The following is a 26,993-nucleotide window of genomic DNA, read 5'->3' as shown; positions in this document are numbered from 1 at the left end:
TGATAGACCCTTATTAAAAGCTTATTATCACAGTTACAAACATAGCCCAGGTTCAGTTGTGTTCCCTGAAAGATAATAATATAAATGCTATAATAAAGATGACCATTCCCAGAAGGGTTGGGCCTAACCTCCAATGTCAGTGTTAGAGTATGAGCCCAAACACACTCGGTACATTATGATTAAAAAACAGGATGCTGTGTAGAATCATGAGGAAATGCAAGAATCAGAATTTTTTGTTTATACTTGAATTATGGAGTATAATCACTTCTGAGCTCAAGAAAGGCTGCTCCTTCATTATGAGTACACACACGTCCATGGTTCAGGGACCCATAATTATGTTGGTTTGAGTACTTCCTCTACAAGATTTGAATAGAATCCCACCACAAATTCAAAATGGTATCAGAAAGCTGCCAGGGTCTCAAAATTCATATTTTTTTTTTTGTTTTTTGATTGGATATTTCAGCCACATCTGACTCTCCATGACCTCATTTGGAGTTTTTCTTAACAAAGTGAAAAAAAAAATGGTTTGTTCATTTCCTTCTCCAGCTCATTTGGCAGGTTAGGAAACTGAGGCAAACAGGGTGATATGACCAGAACCACACAGCTAGAAAATTAAGGAGGCCAGATTTGATCTCAGGAAGATGAGTCTTTTTCACTCCATTCCTGTCCATTGCACCACCTAGCTGCCCTGTGGCCTGGCTAGCAATGAGCATTTCTGACCTTAGTTAATAGATCTGGGCTCTTATCTCCATTCTCACTAGCTATTTGATTACATTAGCCAAGTTTACTTAACTTCTGTCTATCAATTTTCTTATCTATTAAAAATGAAGGAACATATTTAACCCCCCTCAACTCAGAAAGTAAAGAAGACCTGGATTCAAATCCCACCTCAGAAACATACTTAAATCACGTGCCCTCTCAATGTGCTAGACAACTCTCTAGAGTTCTAAATGTCAACCTACATCCAGTCCCTGTATCGTCAATATTATCCTCATTTTTTTTCTCCTACTAATATTTTTCTCCTAGAAGCTTATTATTTTATTCATCAAGAGACTATTAAATTATCATCAACATCCACCAAGATCTTCTGATTCCTCATCGGAGTATTTCATCTCACAATATCCTAAATCACTTCTATTCTAGCCATTCCCTATATCAACCCAAGGACCATATTGGTTTGGCGTTTTAACTGCAGGCTGGAACTCAAAATTCAATAAATCTAGTAGTTTTTGAAGGAGTGAATTAATTAAATGTTTGACCAAATATAGCCTGTGAATAATATTATAAATATCCAAATGGCCCTGTCCCAGTCCAGTGAAATCCCAAGTCCAGTCCATATCCCTGGACTCTAAATTGATGAAATCCCAAGGAGAGTTTATTTTCCTTTTCCTAGATCAATGACATTCCAGGTTCAGTCTCCATCTCTATCTTAGCCCAGAAATTATATGACTCTATGAAAACAAACTCATTGGACTATAAATAGACAGTCAAATTCCATGCCTACACTCGAAGAATCTTGGTCTGATAGAACCTCTGATCATCACTTTGCAGAATGTCTGGTAAAGGGCAGACACTTAAATACTTGCAGATTGATTGACCTGCTGGTATTTGCGATCTATCGACAGAATCTTCAAAGACCCAGGGTCAACTGGTGCAGTGATGTCACCAGAGAGGTTCTGAGTATCGGAAATCATAAACTTATAATTATAGAGGTAGACAGAGGACATCCAGTGCAACCTTCTCATTTTACAAGTAGGAAGCTGTAGCCCCACAATGGGCTGTGACTTGGCCGTGGCCAAGTCTCACCCTGCTCCGGGACATCTCCTTCTGCAATCTTTCCACTGCACTCACTTCAACAATAGTTTCCTAGGAAGTTCAATTTGGGTTTGTTGGGTTCCACAATCCTTTATTAAGCACCTATTATGAGTCTTGTGCAATTTGTGGAAAACAATTTTTCATAAACACAAACAAATCTCTAACTAATGAATTTCTGGGCCCTTCCTATTCAAAGCCTCAGTTTTTGTTGTTTTGACCTGTGATTTATTATCATGGCTCCATTCTCAGGATTATTGAGGGAGAAGCATTTTGCTCCATGGATGGGAATGGGCAGCTAGATGGACTTGGAATCAGAAAGACTCACCTTCATGAGTTCAAATTCAGTCTCAGACACTAACTAGTTGTGTGAGCCAGGGCAAATCATTTAGCCCTGTTTGCCTGAATTTCTTCATCTATCAAATGAGCTGGAGAAGGAAATGGCAAACCACTCCAGTATCTGTGCCAAGAAAACCCCAAATGAGGTCATGAAGAGTTGGACGTGATTGAAATAACTGAATGATAACCCAGACGTGAGTCACTGTTATAATTGTTAATTATCAATATAGTCCCCAAAGTTTCATGCTAATAGAATATCAGAAAAATATAGGAAGCTCACTGCCTGTATTTTTTTCTTGAGGTCCTAAGACTTGTTTGTATGAAGCAAAGGAGTTTATGACCCATCACTGACCACAAAATGGCAATAGGATAGATGATATGGACCTTAGAGCAGAACTGAAGGGATGGAGATAAACCCTAAAGAGATTTTCACTTCCTTCTGCCTCACCACATGCTATTCAATATATTCTTTTAAGAATAATCATGAGATTAAATCTGGACAGGGTGATTACATCTCATCTTTGAGACCAGCCATCAATTAAGTTAGAATATCATGAAGATAATGTTTGGGGGCTCAAACTCATTTACTTTTTCTTAAAAGACAAATTAGATAGATTACATTTCAGGCCTGGGATCACTTTCCAACATTTGATATTAGTTCTTTCCCCATTTGGTCAGGAGACAGAAAAGCAAGATACTGAATAGTCACAAACATTCTAAAAGAAGCTGTTTCTTTCTAAGCCCAGTAACGAGAAGGAAAATATCCAGGGAATAAGGATGGGAACCAATGGTCACTTAGGATGGGTTTCTTGGCCCTTATGAAGTGTCCCTCTTCTCCTCCGTGGACATAGGATTCATCAACCACATTCTAAGTGTGGAAAGTTTTTTTTTCTGTCAATCAGGATGTAGTAACTCTTTGCTGCAACTCTCAGCAACCCTGAATACTGACCTAGTCAGTGGAGGCTCCAGTGGTCACTGGGAAAGAGGGAGCATTTCCCATTCTCTGGAGATCTGGGGAACCACCCAACCCTGGAATTGCACAAGGTGTCATTCACAAGTCTACCAAGTCCACAAGGCAGGGAATATCAGAATTAGCCACTGGAGTGTGGCTGATGTCTGTGACCTATAGTGAGCAGGGAAATGGTGACAACAATCCACTTTCCCAAGAAATCAAAATATGGTGGAGGGTATTTAGAAACAGGAACATCTCACAATCTGTGTTAAGATATTTCAAAACAAGCATCTCATTTCTGAGCTAATACCTCAGTCTAACCAAAGGATTAGCCATGAAATGTCTTCAAACATCAACACTACTAAACACAACGAGTCTTGCTGAAACACCCATCACAACCAATGCAAAGTAAAAAGGAGGCCTTCCAGGGGAATGATCAAATGGCCTTTTTTTTCCCCCCAGGAGTTGTCTGGCTAAGAGTTAGCCTCTTATCTAGGACCCTTTGTAAGAGTAGCATGCTTTCCCCAAGGCAGCCCGCCAAGATCAAGTGTGCAATCTGTAACCATGGAGCCGACAATACAACCACTTGATAACTTAGACTAGTGTCACTTGTAGGGTGTTCTAATCAAATGAATGTCATGAGAGGCTGTCCCAAAAGTCTAAGTGTAGGTTAAAAAATCACACTAAGACTTTTGGGATGATGAGAATCACAGAGGCACTCACAAGCCCCCTAATACAATATGCTCATTTACAGATGGGAAAACTGTGGCCCACAGAGGTGAAGTGATTTGCCCAAAAGCCTACATTCAGAACTAGAATAAAAGTTGATGAATTAAACTGACAGAAGGATTTATCAAAAGATCATCTAATGGTTTTTGAGCTCTGCTTCACCCCAAAATGATTTTTTGTTTTTAAATTCAGTTCACTGATGCTGAGTGAAGTGAGCAGAACCAGGAGAACATTGTGTGATGATCAACTATGATAAATTTGGTTTCTCTCTACAGTTCAATGATCAAGGACAATTCTAAAAGATTTGAGATAGAAAATGCCATCCACATCCAAAGAAAAATCTATGGAGTTTGAATGCAGACCAAAGACTTTTTAAAATTTAGTTTTATGGTTTTTTTTCAAGGGGTTGTTTTTTTGCCCCCTTTAGTTCTGATTCTTCTTTCACAACATGACTCATATGGAAATACGTTAAATCATGTATATGTACAATCTATATGATTACTTTTTGCCATGGGGAGGGGGGAGGGAAGAGAGGGTGGTTAGAAAATTGCGGAACTCAAAAACTTACAAAAATGAATAAGCATTCATTTTAATTCTAATAAAATCCAAAAATAAATTGAAATAACATTCAAAGAAATAAAACTTCAGTTTATTCTTCAATATTTAAATTATAGACCTACACTTTAGAAAGGACCTTTACAATCATCTAATCCAACCCCCTTCTTTTACAGATCAGTAAACTAAAATCCAGGGACATGAAATGGCTCGTGTTGCACAGGCAGACATGATTACGGCTAGGATTTGAATCCCTTTCTCTCTGAGTTCAAATCCAGTGATCTCTCCACTTCAGTACCCTGATGGACTTGCATTACACCCATCTTGGGTCCCAACGGACTGCCTACCATTTCCAAGAAGCTCTCTAAAAAGCTAGGGTTCACCTGTCTCCATGTTAGTAATAGGCATGGAAACCAAGCTTCCTGAGTGACTGGGTGGTTAGAACCCAGAGCCTGGAGTCAAGAAGACTCATCTTCCTGAGGTCACATCTTTCCTCAGCCGCTCACCAGCTGTGGGCAAGTCACTTCACCCCATTTGCCTCAGTTTCCTCATCTGTAAAATGAGCTGGAGAAGGAAATGGCAAACCATTCCAGATATCTTTGCCAACAAGATCCCAAAAGGGGTCAGAAAGAATTGAACATGAAGAGCTGAATACAAATGAAAAACAATCAGCCATAAAAGTGAAAAGACATATATATATATATATATATACATATATACATGTATACATGTATACATATATATGTATATATATTATATATAGTGTGGCTAGTATGGGCTTTGGCACAGGTTAAGTGGTCTCTGGGAAGAATATTGGGTGGTGATTAAAGATCAGCAAGTCATAAGACAAAGGAAACCTAGTATAATGGAAAAGGTGTCTCAGATGACCTGGGTTCAAATTCTAGCTTAGTCACCTAATATCTGGCCAACTTTGGGCAAGTAGCTTGACTTATGTGTTCCTTAGGTTCTATGTGTGTAAAATGAAAGCCTCTGAGGTTCCCTAGCTCTAGGATCTTATGCCTCAGTGTCTTTGATTGTAAAATAAGGAAACTGAACTACATGACCTCTAAGCTCCCTTCCAATTCCACAAAGCTATAAAGTTTATAATGTATTTCCATATTCTCAAAAATATTTAGACAAGTCATTCCCAAGGAAAATGACTTTCCTGAAAGAAATTCAATGGAAATTTCTCCTATATCCTTTTGAGGTGGCAGGTGAGGGTTTGTAGTTAAACCAACTTACATGGGGCATCTCAGCTTCTTCCTCCCCATTTATTTACATGGGAGCATTTCTTTCCTTAGGGGGTATTGGCACTCAGCTGATAATCTGAGCCCCAATTTAGATTAATGTTTCTATTTGTGAAAGTAGTTTACTAAATTTTTCCTGCATGTCCAGATAACTATTTTTGAGTTGGGCTCCTTTTGAATTATTAATCTTTTTTTCTGCCAACATGGAGAAAGGGGAGTCCACTCTCTATAGAGGAAAGCTGACGTTCACAAGGGTCAGAAAACTGGATGTCACACACCAGAAAATGTGAACCAATGGTTTTTAAGATCCATAGCTCATAGGACTAAGGCCTCCATCAGATAAGAACCTCTGGGCTTTAGTTACTCAAGCTTGAAATGGAAACTCCAAATTCAGAAAAAGAAACTGTTATTTCCTGCCTGAATTTCATCTGCCTCTTCTAATCTAATTGCTCAAGTGCAGTGGATGGTCCCTGAAGGAATCCGATAAGTGAATAGCAGGTAAGTAGGGGACTGGAGGTGATGTGTCCAGGCCAAAGGACTCTAGGTCGATAATAAAATCAGAAAATGTATTCACCCAAAAAAAAAACCCCAACAACAAAAAAACAAAAAACGAACACAAGCAAAACAATACGAGTAGCATCTTTCTTGGAGCCCATAGTTTTGCTACAGGGTGTTATGGAGTACATGCTGGGGAGTGCACCATCCCAAGGTCATTTGCTAGATATTTGAAATGGATGTTTTACATCTTAAGCAACATCTAAGGCCCCAAGCAAGGCAAAAAATAGCAATTCTTCCAACTTCAAAGCTGGTAATGAGGCCAGTCCTTCGAAAGGACAGATGTCCTCCTCTATTCAGAGCATCATGAAATAAGAATTCACAATGATTGATTGGCCATCAAATTGAAGGAGTCTGAAGATAGAAAAGGGGAACGGCAACACTTACACAAGTCATAAAAAATAAAAAGAAAGCCTAGCTCAGAAAAATCAAATCTCAATGTATTTACTTCCTAATGTATTTTCAATGTATCTCATTTTCTAACTCATCCTATACAATGAAGTTTTAGAGGGAATTCCAATATTGGTAGTAGAGAACAGTGGAAAGAATACTCAATCGGAGCCATTATGAATTCAAGTCCTTTCCCTTCTTACCTAGATAACTCATTTAATTTCCTTGGTCCCCAGTTTCCTGATCTATAAAATGAAGGTACTGGACTATCAATGGTCTCTTGAAGGCTTCAAACATAAGAGAAGACTAACAAAAGTCATCCTTCATTAAATGTTGAAATAATACTTGGGCCCTCCCAGAGCTTAAGAGAATAGAAATATAGGTGATACATGGAGAGATGAAGACATCTTGGTAAGTAAACACTTTCATTCAAATTCCACTTGGTAGCTATATGATTCTTGACAAGAGTCTTAAGCTCTCTGATCTCCTGGCAATTCCCAAAGACTTGCCTACTAAGTTATAAATGGGTTGGCCTTGTAACTATCTTCTTTAGTGAAAAGCCTTTCCATACCAGGAGATCCCTACACTGATGACCTGACAGACTCTTTATATATTTACAAATGATTATTAGGAGAATAAGCTGGATAATTCAGGGTTCACAATGTTAACATATTTTATTCAGGAGAAGGAATTTGATCAATGGAAGAGACAAGACTGATGATGTCAGAGAAAAAAAGCTAACAATAAGAATTCTTCCAGAAGGATCTTAGGAGGTCTCCAAGCAGAGGCTGGGATCCTATTTGAGTATGCTTTGGGGTTTTTTTTTTTAGTTTTTTGCAAGGCAATGGGGTTAGGTGGCTTGTCCAAGGCCACACAGCTAGGCCATTATTAAGTACCTGAGGCCATATTTGAACTCAGGTACTCCTGATTCCAGGGCTGGCACTCTGTCCACTGCATCACCTAGCCTCCTCTGGGGGGATTCTTTTTAAGCTATGAATTGGACTAGATGATTAGTCCAGCTTGAAAATCCTCGAGAGACAGAAGGATATTGTCTTAATCTGTATCTACATTAGGCCAAAATCACCGCTTAAACTAATTCTATTCACAGAACCAACTGTTTATAATGGCATACAATGAGTTACCTGGATAGTTAGGCTAGAGAAGTAGGAATGCACAGGAATCCAACAGAATCTGGTAATATTTCCTTAAAGAAAGGATAGCTTCTGCCCCATCCCCCCTTATTCTTCCCTCCCCAACAGACAACCTTGAAACTGCTATAACTAGAAGGAACTGGCGGAAGAGAAGATAGAGACATTGCCTTGGGACAATTGCCAGGGCCCTTCCAAAGAAGAGGGAAACACTTCGATTTTTATGTGTGAGTGTGAATGTGAGAGTGTGTATGTGTGTGTGTGTGTGTGTGTGTGCCTGTGTGTGGAGGAAGGGTTATGATATCCCCCCACCCCGGTAGAGCTGGAATACTGGGGATGAGTGATTGGTCTACCTATTTCTGATAGATGACATGATTTTTTTTCCACAATCTCTGATTTATAACTGGACTCATATCACAATAGTACTAAGTGGAAGAGCCAGCATTTGACCCCAAGTATTCCCATTCCAAATCCAAAATGATGACCACTGCACCACTCTATCTCCTATGAGTTGGGATAGTTTGGAATAGTTTTGGCATCTTGGAAAGGAAGCCTTAGTTCTAGAATCACCAGACTTGGAGTTGGAAAGGATCTTGGAGATTATCTATTCTGGGTTGTTTTGGGGGGTTTTTTAAAAATGTTTTTACAAGGCAATGGGGTTAAGTGACTTGCCCAAGGCCACACAGCTAGGTCATTATGTGTCTGAGGCCAGATTTGAACTCAGGTACTCCTGACTCCAGGGCCGGTGCTCTAACCACCACGCCGCCTAGCCACCCTGAGATTATCTATTCTAACCCCATAGTTTGATAGGTGAGGAAACTGAGGTCCCTAAACGTGAACAACTTATTTCTGGTCAACTAGAAACAAATGGTAGGGGCAAGATTTGAATTCAGGTCTGAACGAATGAAGGAAAAAAAGTCCTCATCCTTTGACTCTTTTTTGGTATCCCTAGCATTTAGCATAGCATTGAGTCATTTCGGTTGTGTCCAGTTCTGTGACTCCATTTGGTAAACATACTAAATGGAGTAGTTTGCCATTTCCTTCTGCAGATTATTTGATTGATGACAAAATGAAGGCAGACAGGGCTAAGTGACTTAACCAGGGTCACACAGTTAATAAATGTCTAAAGCTGGATTTAAGTAATTAGGTCTTCCAGATTCCAGGGCTGTGTTGAATCCACTTTGTCAACTAATTGCTTATGGCCTGAATACTTAAAAAGTGCCAAATAATAGGAACTGGTGATAGAAATACAAAAAAACCCAACAAAAAACAAAGAAGGTCTCTGCCCTTAGAAGTCAGCATTCAAATCAGAAAAACAAGATAGTATATGTTTTCCATTCAAATGAAAAAACCAGATGTAGACTCCATTTCCAACAATTCCCCCCCCCCCCAAAAAAAACCCCAATCAATTAACATGGATCTGGAGCTTGTCTCTCATTATTTGGTTGATTTTGCTTTTGTATGGGCAATGGGTCTCCCAAAACTTGATATTTTTGTTTCCACTTGCCGAACATAAATAAAACCTTATTGGAAGCATTCTTTATACAAAAAAAAGGTTGTTATATTTTTGCCTAGGTAAAGGTTAGGAACATGGTTGACAGGCCCATTAAATGTCTTAGAATGAATTTGCAGGTAATCTGTTTGCAAGTGGCAGTAGGTTGGGTACAGGACAAATGAGAGGTCACAAAGACAAGTGAAAACATTTAAGGAATTTTTAAAAGCAAAATCAATATGTGCTTATGGAAGTAGACTCTGACTAAGATAAGGTCATTTAAAAAAAAATCTATTCCATTAAAACATATATTTACTAAGAGGGGCACTACTAATGGTATTTATTCAAACTCAGGGGACATCAATTTAAAAGACGATATATGTAGAGAAGCTCCTAGCTTCCTGGCTCTATCAGGAACAATGCCACGGGCCAGTTAAGGGTGAGGGTGGAATTTTGTTTGATTAGTTTTCCACTGCTAAAATGGATGGGAACCTTTCAGTAAAGCCACACCCTGTGATAAGCCAAACATCCTAAAGGTCTAGGCACACTGTTTTAATGCTTCATTGGGATACTGGAACTATAGGGCTTTGCCACTGGGTGCTGACATCCAGAGGGCACCCTTTCTCCCTATTCCATTGAGTATCTTTTATGTCTGGTGTCTTAAGCTGGTCCGTGTTGCTGAAAGAGAAAAGTATCCTCAAAATCCTGTTACCATGGCAATCCTACCTTCCTTTCTATACTCCATGAGGACCAGGGCTAGACTGTCTGGTGGCTAGACCAACTCTTTTGCCAGTGTCGTTGCTCCCAAAGTCATTGTGTTCTCTGTACCAATCCCGCCTTCCTTCCAAGTTTTGTTTTGTTTTTGCTTCAAGTGAAAACATTACTTCCAGTGGATCACAGGGTCACAGATTTAGGATAAGAAGGGAATGCCTAATCCAGTCCTCTCATTGTACAGGAGGAAAATGAAATCTAAGAGATGTGACTTACTCAAGTCACAATAAGGATCAACGTTGAGATTTGAAACCTGGTTCTTTAACTCCAGAGTCAGAGCTATCTCAAAAGTTAAGGAAAATGGAGAAAAATCCAGTCAAGGGATCTCCCTCCCCCATGAGCACACTCAACTTTGGTGTCAAACAGCCTGGATTTACAGGGTTCAGACTCAGTCACATAGTGAACAGCTGAGCAGAAGCTGATGAGAAGCACTTCTGCTTGCAGAGAGGCGGGACAAACTGAACGCATCCATCCTCTAATCCTGCTTCCCAGCATGGCAGCCTGAATGGGTGGGGAAGCATTGAGCCGAATGTCTTCCTTCACCTTTTCTTATTAATGTCAAACCTTCTTGTTTATGACCTTCTGAAGCCCCTGTGTTTGCTTTCTGTTTCTCCTTGGATGGCTGTTGACACGGCGGCTTATCTCGACTGCTGCCTGCTGACCCTTGGACTTTCAGATTATCCTCCGGAGGATGGTAAAATGAAAAGGGAGGCAGCGGGGGTCCTGACAGCAACAGCTCCCTGGGACATTCCTTCCTTCCTTCTTCCTCCCTGCACATCAGTCTCAACCATGCAGAGTAGAAACCCACCTGCTTCTGGGGCATTAGCAGGCACCAAGGGATGCTCTGACTAGTGCAGCTTACCAAACCCGCCCCAAGAAAACCCTAAACTCTTTGTCAGTGACTCAAGGGCAAGGGATAGTGGGCTCACAAAATATTGCAATTCTACAGCTGCCAAATTTGGAGTCTGAGAAAGGATCAGACACAGGATATAGGAGAAAATTACAGAGAAGATCTCTGAAATCCAGGCAAATATTGACTTGATACATAGTAGAATCAGACTTGTGAAAGAAATCATGTTTTAGAAACAGGATTTCATCTGGAGGCAGTCAGTAGCATAGGGGCTAGAAAGCTGGACCTGGAATCAGGAAGACATGAGTTCAAATCCAGCTTCAGACACTTATTAGCTATGTGACGCTGGGTAAATCACGTAACCTTGATTTATCTCAGTTTCCTCAACTGTAAAATAAGATGATGTTTCTCCTTTGTTTTCAAAGAAGACCACAACATCAAGGAGGTGATGTCATGACAAGCACATGAGTTAGATTTGAGTGTAACGATAGATAATTGTTAAGCATTTAGCAAGGTATCTGGCAAATAAGTTCTCTCTCTCTCCATATACATATACATATACATATATATATATATATATATATATATATAATAAGATTGAGTATATATATATAAAAGTATTTATATATATAGTTTATACATATAAATATATATATATATATAATTAGTTAGTATGACTATTGTTATTAAGCACTAGATCTGTATTCAAGAAAACCTGAGTTATAATATGGCCTCAGATATTTCCCCAGCTGTGTGAAGCCACTTCACCTTTGCCTGCCTCTCGTTTTCCTTAACTGTAAAATGAGGACAGTAACAGTAACAGCCTCCTAGGGTCGTTGTGAGTATAAAATGAGGTGTTTGCAAAGTGCTTAACACATGGTCTGATACATGGCAGACATTATATAAATGCTAGCTATCATCTTCATGGTAGTCATCATCATCAGTAGACGTCATTGTCATCATTGTAGTGGTAGTAGTAGTAGTAGTGATAATAATCTTAAATTCTATATAAGTACTAGCTATCATCATCATCATCGTGGTAGTCATCATCATCAGTAGCTGTCACCATCATTGCCATCATTGTAGTGGTAGTAGTGCCAATAATCTTAAATTCCTATATAAACGCTATCATCATCATCATCATCATAGTCATCATCAGTAGCCATCATCATCATCATCGTCATCTTTGTAGTGGTAGTAGTAATAATTTTAAATTCCTATATAAATGTTAGCTATCATCATCATCATCATGCTAATAATCATCATCAGTAGCCATCATTGTAGTGGTAATGACCTTAAATCCCTATATAAATGCTATCATCATCACCATCATCATCATCGTGGTAGTCATCATCAGTAGCCATCATCGTCATCATTGTAGTGATAACGGTGGTAATAATCTTAAATTACTATAAAAATGCTAGCCATTATTACTGTTATTATTGAAGAGGTTTATATGCAAAGAGAAACCAGAGTGCCGTGACCCAAAAGGGTTAAAAATCTCTCTACCAGGGAAAACAACATGTGCATGACTATCACTACAAAGTAATTTCAGTGGAATTATATGAAAATATAGCTTCCTTTTTGGACGTGTGTGCGTGTGTGTGTGTGTGTGTGTGCGTGTGTGTGTGTGTGTGTGAGTGTGGGTTAGGAAAGAACTAGAAATATAACAGGTGCCCATCAATGGAGGATTGGCTAATCAAACTTTTGTATATGGACGTAATGGAAGATTTCTGTACAATAGGAAGTAATGAACGTGAAAAATACATTGAAACTGGGGAAAATTTATACAAATGCATGAAGAGTATAATAAACAGAATCAAGAGGATAACATGCAAAATGACTAAAGCAATTTAAGTAACAACAACACAAAGAGGAAGCTAAACTCTGAGTGACTAATAACGGTGGTCCTAAAGCACAGATGAGGAAATATCCTCCCTTCTCTGGACAGAGAGTAGAAGAGTAGAAAAAACAGGGGGGGAGGTACAATACATCCATGCTCAGGCAGGGCTTCTCTACAGTTTGTTTTGATTTGTTTATCTTTGATTTGAGGTGGAGTTTGGGGCGGGGAGGGATTGTAAAAAACAGAAGGTATTGATAAATGTTCTTTGGGAAAGAGAATAAATGAAAATCTTATTAGATAGCAGTCTATCCCAACAATATATGCCAAAAGTTCAAAACAAAATGGTGGCAGTATTCTAGTCATTAGATTGTGTGGTCCTGGGGTGGTTAGGTGGCACAGTGGATAGAGCATTAGCCCTATAGTCAGGAGGACCTGAGTTCAAATCAGACCTCAGACACTTAATAATTACCAAGCTGTGTGACCTTGGGCAAGTCACTTAACCCCACTGCCTTGCCAAAAAAAAAAATGAAAAAGATTGTATGGTCCTGGAGGACCTGTATCCCTGTCCCAGGCATCTAATAAATGTTTACATGTTTATTCTAAAGCAGAGGTATCAAATATGAGGTCCATGAAACACCCAAATAAGGATGCAATTGGTCAATATTTAATAAAATAAAATAAAACACAGGTACTACATTTTAAAACTAAGTCAATATGCAGCCCCAAGGATTCTCATGTGTGGCTTAGCAGGCCCTGGTTTCTTTGTGATTCCCATTCTAAAGGGCTCATTCATTCTTTTTCAACTCAGTGGGCCTAAGGAATGGGAGGTAGGCTGTAATAATCAGGAATTCAATAGTCCTTCATAGGTGGACTGGACATGTTGTTTCCATGGGAAAGTCTGTTTTGAGATCCAAGCAACAACATTGTATGGGGGCTTCAGGAATGCAGCCTGATTATATTTTGGCAAAAAAAAAGCACTTGGTATGATGTCTTATCCATAATAGATACTTAAAAGACAGTTGTTGAACTGAATCTTAGCAATCTCCTTCCTGAATTGATTACGGGTTTGAAAGATGTCAGAAATCAGATCAAGGTACTAAGTCATCTTGAACATGGGCAGGTAGACACACTTCCTCTCAGCAGAGAAGTGGTGGGTGATAGGTGCTGAAGGAAGCCTACATGGCAGGAATGGCATCTGTTTGTTGGTTGGGCTTAGAGTTCTAGGGAGAAGAACTAGGAATTGCTTTTTAATATCAGCATTGATAATGAAGGGGGGAGAGAGAGGAGAGATGGGGAGAAAGAGGAGAGAAGGGGGGAGAGGGGAGAAACAGTGGGGGGAGAGACAGGGAAAGAGAGAGAAAGAGAGAGAGAGAGAGGAGAGAGAGACAGAGAGAGACAGAGAGACACAGAGAGACAGAGAGACAGAGAGACACAGAGAGACAGAGAGACAGAGACAGAAGAGAGAGATGGAGGAAGGACTGGGGCAGCTAGGTAGCGCAGTAGATGAAGCATGAGCCCTGGAGTCAAAAGGACCTGCGTTCAAATCTAGCTTCAGCTTAATACTTACCTAGCTGTGTGACTTTGGGCAAGTCACTTAACCCCCAATGCCTTGCAAAAAAAAAGAAAGGGGAGAGGAGGAGGAGGAGGGGGGAGGGGAAAAGGAAAGAGGGGAAGAGAGAGAGAAAAAGAAAAAGAGAGAAGAGAGAGGGAAGAAAGGGGAAGAGCAAAGGGAGGGAGAGGGGAAGGGGAGAAGGAGAGAAGAAAGTAAGGGGAAGGGAAGAGAGTAGAACAGGGAGAGAGAAAATAAGAGGGGGGAGAGAGAGTGAAAAAGACAAAGAGAAGAGAGGAAAGAAAGGAAGAGAGAGAGAGAGAGAGAGAGGCAGGAAAGAGGGCTTATCTGTTTAAATAAGCTCATAAGACATTGATTTGGAAGAATCAGACTCAGAAATGTTGTACTTTCCCAGTAAAATGCAAGTGTTCTGAGGACAGGGCTTTTTATCCCCAGAACCTTTTAGGTGCCTAAAAATACTTTATGGATTAGGTAAGTACCGCTTGAAATGTAGGTAACCAGACACACAAAGACAGACAGACAGACACACACACACACACACACACACACTCTTCTCTCTCTCTCTCTCTCTCTCTCTCTCTCTCTCTCTCTCTCTCCCTACTTTCCACCCACACAGACAAATTCCGGTAAAGTTGATTTTCAAGTTCCAACAATAAAAAGCCCAGACGTCTCCGTGCTCACTGTTTACCTAATTGCTTTTATCTGTTTAGATAGCATGCCCATTTTTCAAACTTGATCAAAAGCAAGCCCTCCTTCCCATTCTTCTTTCTAAACACGTAGGCTAGAACTACAAACCTCCTCCATCGAGAAAATAAATTATTTTTTCTAAATAAATCTGTGACATTTAAAATAAACACAGTGGGCTGGCTCCTGGGTTCTAAGAAAACATCTCCTTTTGGAATACCTAACCTTGACTGGTGCTAGGGGCAGGGGCAGATGGGAAAAATCTGGAACAAGTCAGGAATGATGGTGAGGAGTGGGTGAGAGGGTGCTTAGAGTTGAGGCTCAGGTTTTCTCCACCTCCTCTTCCTCAACCAAACTTCCCCCTCTTCCTAACTTCCCTCTTACTATTTGTGGGCGCCGCGTCTGCACTCACCCAGGCTCCCAACCTCAGTGTTCCCCTCTGCTCCTCACTTTCACTAACCCTACATCCACATCCCATCTGTTTTCAAATCTGGTTGCTTCTACCTTCAGAACATCCCTAGAACATGTCCCTTCTCTTCTCTGATAATGCCACCAGCCATCCGCCACCATTAACCTGGTGATTGGTCTCCTATTTCCCCCTCCACCAATCCATCCTTGGCATCCTTAGGGCAGGTCTGGCCAGGTCACCCCCTCCCAGCAAACTCTAGCTTCTCCCTCACTCCTAAAAGGTTCAAATATAAAATTTTCTATTTGGCATTGAAAGTCTGGCCAGGGAATGCTCTCCTATTGACCTCCTCCTATAAGGCACTCTATCTCTGCAACTTAACATTGAATGCAATCTGGGCCTGGAATGCTCTCCCTCATCATCTAAGCCACAGTTCAAATCCCACTTTCTACAGACCTTTCTAGAGTCACCCCACTCCCTTCCCTTCCCTTTCGCCTGAGATCTTCTATTTACTGTGTCTCTGATAGATACATGTTATTTCCATATTATTTCCCCATCTGAATATAAGTCTTTTGGGGGTAAAGACTGCCTTTCCCTTTTGGATGCACAATGCTAAAGGACTTACTGTCACCTGTGTTACCTGTCCCCATGTCACCTGTGTGTAAATGTCCCTATTACAACTACTCCCTGGCTAGGAGATGACTTTAGTGACCTTTATGTTTAATATGGGGAGAGGGGTATTCTGGAAACATTTTATGATAGTCAAAAGCATGAGATATTATGCTACAAGATCTATCTCCACTTTATTAAACCATTTCAAAACAATTAGACATAAAGAAGGGAAGGGGAGACCCTAGTCTTTGTCTGTTTTTATCTAACCTAGTAACAAAAGGGGATGTTAAAAATAATTTGTTCCAACTCCTCTTGTCAGATGATTTCATAGACCTAAAGGTCCACATTCATTCATTCATAGTCTCTCATTCTCATTCTCTTCCTTGCTCCCACTCCACTCCAGTCTCCCAGGAATTCCACCCCCCACCTCTCTCCTCACCCCATCCCCCATTACTCTCCTGATCCCATTTCTCTCTCTCTCTCTCTCTCTCTCTCTCTCTCTCTCTCTCTCTCTCTCTCTCTCTCTCTCTCTCTCTCAATAAAAGACTAGTCTTTCTCAAGCAACCCTTCCACCAAGATAGTCTTTCTTGTATTTTTTTTTTCTTTTAAAGTCAATCAGGACTACACTGGACATGTTTAAAACTCCTCTTGGGCCTATGGTCAGGAAAGGAAAGCTTCTCCCTGAGGGTGTCATTACCAAATCATTTTTCCTAGAACAAAAGACCTCACACAGGTCTTTCAGGGCTTTGGGGAAAAAAAGTTGTCTTCTCTCCCCAGGCAGATGGGAGACAGGTATAGTTCCTTCCAAAACCCACAAACAAAAGCTGCAAAGTCCAGATGTGAGACCCCCTGGGGATTGACACCCCCCCCCCCGAGTCCTCCTGATCCCCATCCCTAGTATACAAATCCAGGCAAAAACAAAAAACAAAAGAAAATGAGGAACAAATCCAAAAACCCAGGGCCAAGGTGCTTGGCGGGGCTGGCAGAAATGAAATGCGTTTTCATGATCAGTTAATTTTTCAAACCCTGGTCTTGGGCAAGAGACGCGAGCCGAGAAGAAGAAAATGTTCCTACCCAATTACAATTATTCATGAGAAGCTCTCAGGCTGGGCTTCTTTTCTCTGCCAATAGTTCTTGCAAACACAGACCGGAGAGGAGAAACAGCCCCATGATAAGGGCAATTATAACCCTGAACCCCGGTTTCAGCTTCTTGCTATAAGCTTTAAGGATTCCTTCTCCTTTGTCCCTTTTTTGACTTGTGGAACTATCCCTCGCCACCCTAGCTTTATTTCCATCTTTGCCCACCCATCCTTCTCTTTCCATGGCTTCTGTTTCTCTTTCTCATCCTCCTCCCACCCCTGAGTGCTTCCTCTTAAGCCTTGCATTTTTCTGGGTCCCTTCGACTTTATTTCGCATCTCCCCCCCCCAACCTTTACAAACTTGAAAGCACCAAACTGACAGGGATTGCGCCCCCCTCCCTTCCTCGTGTGAGCTATGTCAATGTCTTTACTCCTTGGTTCTATAGCAAGAGCTGGAGAACTGGGTTGCCATGGCAACAGTGGATCCAACCAGGCCAGTCCCAGCGATGCAAGGAACTGCCACGACAGGGGAAAAAGTAGCTACAAGTCGCCATGGAGCTCGGGTGGGCCCTAAAGACCATCATCACTCAAAACAAAAGACATGTATCTCACGCCTAAGGACAGAGACCGGATGTCAGACCCATCCTGGGTCTAATCACAAGATGACACCAGCAGTAGCAACATTACTCCCACAGAGCTAAAGGAATAAATTCAACGCTGATGATTTGTCTAAAATGCTCAAAGGTCTCTGTTCTATTTCATTCTTTTTGAAGACTCTTTTGCCTCTCTCTCTCGAGATGCCTGGATGATAGATCCAGAATGGGGGGGAGGCAGCTATAAGGCTGGGTCCCCAGAACTCAAGTAGCCCAGGGCAACCCAAGAGAAACAACAAGATAAAAATGAAATTGGCTATAAAAGTTGTGGAGAATTAATTATGCTTATTAGGTTTAATTCATTGATTAGTTTATATAAAGATAACTCAGTTCTGGGAATAGTACATATTTATATTTCTTACTGAAATTATTCTGTACATCCTCACATGGGTTGTGTCATTAGCATATAAGCTTTTTAAAAGTAGGAATTGTTTCATTCTTTTTTGTCTTCCCAGTATGTAGCACATATGAGGTTAATAAATATTCACTGACTGAAAGATATTGTTCTGGAACCTAACCAACTAGAGTACAGGTGGAGTGAGGAAAAATTGAGTTCAAATCTGGCCTCAGATACTTAATACTTATTTAGCTGTATAACCTTGGGCAAGTCACTTAAACGTATTGCCTTGCCAAAAAACAAAAAAACCCCAAACCAAACCAACAAATCTGGCCTCAAACAATTCTCTTCCTGTATGATCCATGGCAAGTCACTTAACCTCTGCCCACCTGTTTCCTCAAATGGGAATAATAGGTTAACACAATATCCAGCACATAGAAAGATGCTCAACAATGCTTATTCCCTTGCCTTTCCCTTTTGCAATTTGAGATTAAACTCTTCTGGTTGGTAGGTGAGAGCGAGTGGATTAACTCCCCCAACAAAATATAAAATCTCCTGCTTATTCTTTTTTTTTGTCTTTGTAGCCTTAACCTAGAACAAGGTAAGTCCTTAAGAAATCCTTATTGAAAAAATGATTTAGTGGACATTCACCTCAACCCACTATCTGGCTCCAGACCATAAATCATAAATGCTTCACATCCCATCTGAACAACCCACAAGCCCAGAGCTCCCTGGCTCAAACGTCTCACTATCCAGACCACAGCTCCTTCTCTAGCCCCTAGTTCCTCATATGTGCTCCCGTTACATCCACAGAGCTACAGGAACAAATTCAAAGTAGATGACGTATCTAAAAGGTCCAAAGGTCTCTCTGCCTTTTGAAGGCCTCTCTTTTGAGGAGCTCTGATGGGGTAGAGAGGCAAAAACAATTTCAGGCCCCCTAAACTCAGGTCATCTAGAGTGGCTCAAGACAATATGGAAGAAATAACATTAATCATGATTTTATCTCCCATTCCCATCTGACAGAAAGGGCAGGCTGGATTCTTTTGCTTATATTCCAAGGCTTGGGGGGGGGGGGCGGGGATATACTGTCTACTCTTAGATTCTTGCTATCAAAAATGAGTATTGAGAAAGAATCCAGAAAATACCTTTGGAGAGAATGGCACCAACCACAGTGGGGATCCATTGCTGTGAGACAGGCTACACAGGAATGATGACTGTTGCAGTTGGCCACACGAATTCTTCTAACCTAGAAGGGAAGACGACAATAACTCAGAATTATAACCAATGTGGTGACAAAAACTCACTAGTATGTGTAGTAGAGAACCACCAAAGAAATATTTATCAGTTTAACCTTTGAATTAATCAGCAATTAGGAAGTATGCTGCTAAGATATATAGCCACTTAACCATGTACAACCTCTATCAGATTACTCACAGTCATAGAGAGGAGGGAGGAAGGTAGAAAAATGTGGAAGACAAAAGCTTACAAAAAAAAAGATGAATGTTGAAAATCATCTTTGCATGCAATTGAAAAATAAAATAACTTTCAAAAAAGATATATAACCGCAGAAGTCTTAATACCAGATCTCCTGGTTTTCAGTGGAACTTTAGAAGTCAATAGAAGTGATGTTGAGGAGCACCCCCTCCCCCAAAATGGGAATGGATTGTAGTATGGACATTCAGAGGAGAACTAGATATCAGACAGTCTCTAAAGTATTCTCAAATATGGCCCTGCCCCCTTCTCCTCATTTCTTTGTTTGTTCTTCTCTGCCGTCACACCAGATTGAAGCAGGAGAAGAGTAGATAATTTAGAGGTGGACTTGATGGTTCTGGGGATGCCCATCAACACCAAATCCAGGATTCTTTGATGAGGTTTTGATGATCAAATAGTTATCTTGTGCTGGGCCAACTGTGCCCTAGAGCCTGGAATTAGAGTCTTCCCAAAAAAGGATATCACAACAGTGGTATCAAAATCAGCCTCCTGAGATCTTGGAGGTCCAAGTCAGCTTTATCAACTATAAATCTCTATACACCCATAAGATACTGCAGAGATAAAGAATGAAGAGACCTCTTGGAGGTCATCTCATTCAATCCCCTCATTTGACAGTTGGGGAACCTGAGGAACAGTTGCTTGCCCAAGATCATATTAATAGTGGTTGGATTCCAGCTCGTTCCAATGATGACAAATTCTACATTCTTTCCATTGTTATCAAGCTACTTCCTAAATGTGTATGCAAAAGGGTAAGATTATTAAAATAACCAAGTGACCTAAATAGCAAAGTAAAATATGACACACATTTTCTGTAAAAATAAAACCAAAAACAGATATAGATGCATTCCTATCTGGTGCATGAGTCTCTGGCCTCACATTAATCTCCAACACCAAATTCACAGGGATGCCCCATAGGGTGGATCACTAAACCCATGCAGCCATTCATCTCAGAGACAATCATAATAACAACAGTCGACATTTATAAAACACTTGAATATTCTGCAAAGCCCTAGACGAACCTAATCTAATTTGATCCCTGCCACCACCGCCGCCCTGGGAGGTCAGCCATACAGGTATTATTAAAAGTGCTAAATTCAGAAAGAATGGCAAATTCAGTTACCCTTCTCGTGCACCCATTTGCAAACACTCCCCCACCTCTGAAAAACCTCGGCTCTGAAAATATAGCCAATAATAAAAATATCTAAATAGGTAATATTTCCTAGTTACTTACTGACAGTAAGATTTTTAAATTTGATTCCCATGAATTGGTGCAGCCCTGTGCAGAGTCTCCAAGCACTATTTAAACTGTGCAGTTCAAAGGGAACGCTTTGCTGTTGGAAAATGACATCAATTAAACAATTTTATTTAGAAGTCAGGAACTCGGATGGGTATTTCTACCTACCTCTTTCCCAGATGCTAGGTAGATGTAGGCATTATTCTCTGGGTCAGGAACAAGTTTGTGGAAAACAGGTGTTTCTTCTTTAATTTCATAGATAACTTCAGGGCAATTGGAAGTCAAATTCTCATCAAGAATAACCTATTTTTTTTAACAAGAGAAATAAGATTTCTATTAAATTCTTTGAACAGGAAGATGACAAAGCCGGTGCTTGTAATCCTAAAATGACTCTCCTTTCAATTTCTTGCTATATGCTACAGAAATACAGTGCTTAGGCAGCTTTTTTTTTATTTCTTGATTTTCAACAATGGTGATAATAATAAGCAGAAGGGTCTTTTCGTTCCGGGGCCCTGAAATAATGCACACACATGCACACCGATCGACATTTTTTGACCATTTTTCCCTGGGCAGATTCCTTGTACACTGTTCTGTATTCAGTTCAATCCTTAGGATTCTCAATCAAGAGCTATGGATGACAGCTCATTAGCACCAGGCTGGAGAAGGACAGTTCTATAGGATGGTCTGTGTTTCTTCAACTATTCTAGATCCATTTTTAAATTGGAAAAAAAAATCACTGATTTTTAAAAAAAAAAATACTCACATATTTTTAAATTGTGAAGGAACGTAGAATAGATATAGATGTGCATATGTGCACACATACAGATATATCATATGTAGGAATATATTCTACACGCTGATTTTTTTTTCTGATCTAGACTTGTGATTTCACTGGTCTAGGCAACTGATGGGGAAAAAAATTCCTTCTACCAAAGCAAATGAGTCAGTTAATAAGCATCTATTAAGAATTTACTATAGGGGCAGCTAGGTGGCACCGGCTCTGGAGTCAGGAGGATCTGAGTTCAAATCTGGCCCCAGACACTTAATAATTACCTGTGTGGCCTTGGGCAAGCCACTTAACCCCATTGCCTTGCAAAAAAAAAAAAAAACCCTAAAAACAAACCAAAAAAAATTTACTATGGGTGAGCTAAGTGGCAAGTGAATAGAGCACCAGCCCCAGAGTCAGGAGGACCTGAGTTCAAATCCAACCTCAGACACTTGGTACTTACTAGTTGTATGACCTTGGTCAAGTCACTTAACCCCATTGTCCCACAAAAACTGGGGTGTGGAGGGGGGGTAATTCACCATATGTGAGGCATAGACAAAAATGAAGCTGTTTTTGTCATCTTCTACCAAAGGGAAAAACTAACAAAGTAAGTTTCCTCGAGTGTAGGTCTGATTATGTTATTCATCATCGGTCAGCATGCACTTTTTTAAAAGTGTTTGCTATACTCTAGGATGGGCAGGAGGTGGTTCCATGGTGGATCGGGAGCATCTTTCTGACCTCAGACCCTTATTGGCTGTATGACCCTGGGCAAGTCACTTAGTCCAATTTGCCTCTTCCAATGAGTCAAAGAAGGAAAAGGCAGACCACTCCATTATCTTTGCCAAGAAAACCCCAAATGGAATCACCAAGAATTGAACAAAAGACCTTGGAGTGCTTTTCCATTTCCTTCTCCTGCTCATTTTTCAGATGAGGAAATGGGGGGAAACAGAGTTAAGTGACTTAAGCAAGGTCACAAAGCTAACAAGTGTAGAGGTCAGATTTGAACTCAGTTTTTCCTAATTCCAGGCAAGGAGCTCCAACTACTTCACCATCTAGATGCCTTCACTTTCAATAGCTTCTATTGTTTCAATTAGAGTCTAATAAAAATAAAGATGGAATTTTTTTTCTGATCCAAATTCAGGGCCTCTAGAACTCTAACATGGGAAGTCTTCAGACTAGAGAACCCTTGGGTTAAAGAATAACTTGAGAGCACATTGCCCATGATCACAAAGGTAAAGAGATCAGAGGTCAAATTTGAAGCCAAGTCTTTCTGATCCTTTTTATTTGGGGGGGGGTTAGGGAAGGAGGTAAGGGAGGGGGTTGCCTTTTTGGCAACCTAGTGAAGTCTGTGAATCGTTTTTCAGGATGATATCTGTGGCCCACATGCATAATTGAAGCAAATGCTAACTTTAAATTTTATCCAGTCATTTCAATTGTGTCCAACTCTTTGTGACTCTGTTTGGGTTTTTCTTGGCAGATATCTTGAAGTGGTTTGCCATTTTCTTCTCCGGCTCATTTTACAGATGAGGAAACTAAGGCAAACAGTGAAGTGACTCACCCAAGGTCGCTGCTAATAAGTGTCTGAGGCTGGATTTGATGCACTATGATACCTTGGGCATGGGCATGGGACAGGATATCTTTCTGATCTCAAGGCTGATTCCCTATCCTCTATGCCAACTCTTCCTTCCCAGCTTGTTGGGTTTTGGGGTTCGGGTCTGGGTTCAACTTGATATGGGATTTCTTCCACTGAAACAAATCACAAATTCTTCACTCAGTAAATGTTCTAGTGAGTTGCCCGGGGACACGGAGAGGTGTTAAGTGACCCACCCAGGATAATATCAGAGGTGGAAACTTAAACCCAGGTCTTCCTAATTTTAAAGTCTGCTCTCTACTGGCTATGCCCCACACTGCTTCTCATCGATATCTTCCCCAGTAAGATTTGGGTACACGGGAAAAATTGAAGAGACCGCCTTGGCACTTTAATCTTTTCTATACTAATTCTCCTAAGTGTGCTAGGCAATTAGTCCTGGTGACTGCGTCTGCAGACTCCTGTTGTCATTTGGGAAGCTGCTGCTTTCTCACTGGTTGTTGAACCATTTGGCTCCTATCGATATATTCCCTTGGCTGACTCCTGCTCCCCAGAAGGGTCTGCCTCCTACCATCTTTCTTAATCACAGCCAATGACTAGGTTTCCTTGGTTAGTATTTGAAAAGGAACCAAACGGATGTGTTATTTGAAGCTCTCTGTTCTATTACCTGGTCCTGCTTCCAAATCCAATAGCAGGGCATCCTATAAATCTCATTAACTCAATACAAATGCTACATCATCACCTCACAAAACAGGAAAGGAGACAATATGGTAGAGTGAATGGTGCTTTGGAGTAATCTCGGTGTCCCTGGCAACTTTCTAAGATAGTAAGTAGTGTCACTGAAAGTTCCCAGTGTCTCTTCCTTACCTGGGTGATCTTGGAAAAGTCACAACATCTTTGGATCTCAGTTTCCTAATCTGTAAGGAGATGACTGAACTCTAAATTGCTTCCAATTCTAAGGTGATTGAATTTTAGATTGGGTGTCTCTACTCTAATGAAATCACATACTCTGCCCCCCCAAACCCAAATACCAAACAAAGAGATAACAATTAGCAGTGGATAGAGCACCAGCCCTGGAGTCAGGAGTACCTGAGTTCAAATCTGACCTCAGACTTAACAATTACCTAGCTGTGTGGCCTTGGGCAAGCCACTTAACCCCATTGCCTTGTAAAAACTAAAAAGAAACAAAAAAAAAAACCAATTAGCAGTTAGATTCCCAAAGAAAGAGGGAAAACCCTATGTCTATGTCTCAGGATATATAAAAATATTCTATATAAAGCCCTGGACACAATCATGTAAGTGATATTTACAGATGAATAGACCGGCACTGACAGAAACATGGACTTGAGGATATTCTTCTTTTTTCCATTTCTAATTCATAAGCTTGATTAATCAGCTGGGATTCAAATAGCTCCATGCAAAAGGAGCTATCATTATGGAAAATAGATGTTTAGGAGAACAGAGTGTCTGCCAACCAAAAAAAATTAAAAAAAAAAAAAAGATGGAGAGAAAAATTCTCAAGTGCCATTCAAGTCCTCTGTTGCTACGGACTGGGAAGAAAGGCTGTGGTTGCTTCTGAAATGAGGCAACCCAGGTAGAGCCCACAATCATGTTGCAGAGTGATTCATGATAAGCAGAGGCATTGATTGAAAGAATCCACTGCATTTTCTTTTTAAGTTGAATTTAAAGAGACCTTGTCACTGTATTGTGAAGCTGAATTAATTTTTAATTATGTATTTATTCATTCATTCATTTATATCTCAGAAGGAGCATTATTGACAGGAAAGACAGAGCGGTACAAAAAAATAGGGAACTGGTCTGAGTTGGAATCCTTCCCTCTGACAAATACTTCCCTCCACCCCAAGCAACTCTCTAACAAAACTGTAAGTTGTACAGTGAAAAGCGAAGAGGACTTGGGTTCGAATTTACTTGTGTCACAGTGGGAAAAGACATTTAACCACTTTAGAATTTCCTAAATTTCTTCATTTTTCTAAGGTCCTTGATCTCTATGAGACCTTGTATCATCATGGTCAGTGACACTGGAGAAGTAGAAGACCCAGAATCCTCTGTCAATCCTAGATTAGTGGCAGAAAATCACCCACAACTTTATGTCTAAGACAGTGTTTATGGAAAGGTGTTGCTAACATCAAGATCTTGTCATTTTTTTGAAATGAACTGAACTATCTTCCCTGAAGCTTGATCTGGTAACTGCAGCCTCTAGGTTTAACTTTGAGAATTTAGGAACAAGTCTTTTTTAACATTTTTAAATCTTAGGTACTTATTTGGGTTATGTAGACAGCTTCAGTTCCATCGAAGGCAGGACAAAAAAAATTGTCATTTACTGCCTGAGGGATTTAAAGGAGATAGATATAAGGAAGGTCTTCTTAACACTGTGGATTCTTGTCTTATATGATGCTGCCTTCTGCCCAACCTCATCTGCCAATTGTAGCATCAACAGAATTCAGATCTGAAGAAGGAATATTGAAGGAATATTGAAGACCACAGAACCCTAGGCTCTAGTCACATAGATCATGATCAATCAATCAATGAATAGTGGGGGTTGTGGGGCAAAAGATAAAGACCGCCTTCAAGGAGTTTGTAATCTAAAAAGGAGAATACAGAGCTAAAGTTCTGTATTTAGGTTCACTGAATTCAGATTGGCCATTCTCTCCACTGATCTGAATTCACTCCTGACGTGGAAACTGAGACCAAGACAATGACTTGCCTAAGATCACACATTAAGAGAATTTGTCTGGGTCCCTCATGGCCTTCTATACTATTCCCATGATACTTATCAAATGAGATAATAAGTTATAGTAGGTGCTCAATAAGGGATTGTTTCCTTCCTTCTTCTGCTCAACACTATCCCACAGAGCACATCGCACAATGTCTTTGATACTATAGACACTGAATATTTGTTGAGTCAGAAATCATATCTCTATTTCCAAAGAGAACTCTCTGGATTCTCATTGTTTCCAGAATGAATAAATAAATGAATTAATGAATCAACCCTTCTTAAGCACCTAATATGAGCTAGCCGATGATCATACAAAAATTAAGCATTCCTTGCCCTCAAACAGTTTATACTCCACTGGGGAGGCACACACGAGAAGTCCATAAATAAAAAGATCAACCTATCTATCACCACAATCAATGAGAGGAACCTCAAATCCTACAAGAAAGAAATGTTTCCTTTACAATACTGTAAATACCAAATCACTGACTTTTTGATTTCCCCCAAGAACGATTCACAGAGTATGAATTTTCCCAAAAGGAATCAGCTCTCCCAGTCACCCAGGTCAAAATGGAGGAAGTCATAAGAAGAAGGCAAATCGTGTCTGGGAAAATGCCTTCCTACAGGTGGACTAGTCAGGTGGGAATTCTGATAGGAACATGGCTCAAGACAATAGATAAAGCAGAGACTGGCTGACGCAAAGGAGTCTGAACTCTGAACCACAGTCAACAGCCTTAGCTGACACACATCCTTCTATGGGCAGAATCATAGGTTTAATCCTGAGAAACTCAACTTCCTCTTTGACAGACCCTAACTGGGACCAACACGAGACCCGGCCACTTCCACATACAGAATCCTGACTCCAAACTCTTCTAATGATAGACAACGGCTCAGATGTAGAGTTAGAAAGACTTGTCCCATTGAGGCCCATCTAGCCCATTCCTTTCTTTTAAACAGGAGGAAATTGGGTCCCAGAGAGGTGAAGGGACCTTGGGAGATCCTGGGCCTCCAGTTTCCTCACCTGTAAAATAAGGGGTGGTGTGGGGTGAACCATATTCCGTTTGGTTCTAAATCAAGGTTTCTTAACTGGGATAAGATAGAGGTCCAAATGGTAAGACTTGGTAACTGATGCTATTTGAAAATTTGTTCCTTGGTG

The 26,993-nt window shown here is 40.4% G+C and overlaps 1 protein-coding gene across 1 annotated transcript in view; it reads right to left on the bottom strand.

The window, feature by feature from the left end:
- The window catches only part of PLXNC1 (plexin C1), a 235,661-nt gene that overhangs the window by 171,204 nt on the left and 37,464 nt on the right, over positions 1-26,993 (bottom strand). The window contains exons 4-5 of the mRNA XM_074221066.1: positions 20,918-21,052; positions 19,170-19,270 (exon numbers count right to left, since the gene is read on the bottom strand). Of these exons, the coding sequence (XP_074077167.1) occupies positions 19,170-19,270; positions 20,918-21,052 (236 nt within the window). The remainder of the gene's footprint in view (positions 1-19,169; positions 19,271-20,917; positions 21,053-26,993) is intronic.

This window comes from Macrotis lagotis, chromosome 2 (genome assembly GCF_037893015.1).
Source record: "Macrotis lagotis isolate mMagLag1 chromosome 2, bilby.v1.9.chrom.fasta, whole genome shotgun sequence".
Lineage (NCBI taxonomy): Eukaryota > Metazoa > Chordata > Mammalia > Peramelemorphia > Peramelidae > Macrotis > Macrotis lagotis.
This window is presented reverse-complemented; position numbering and strand designations above follow the sequence as displayed.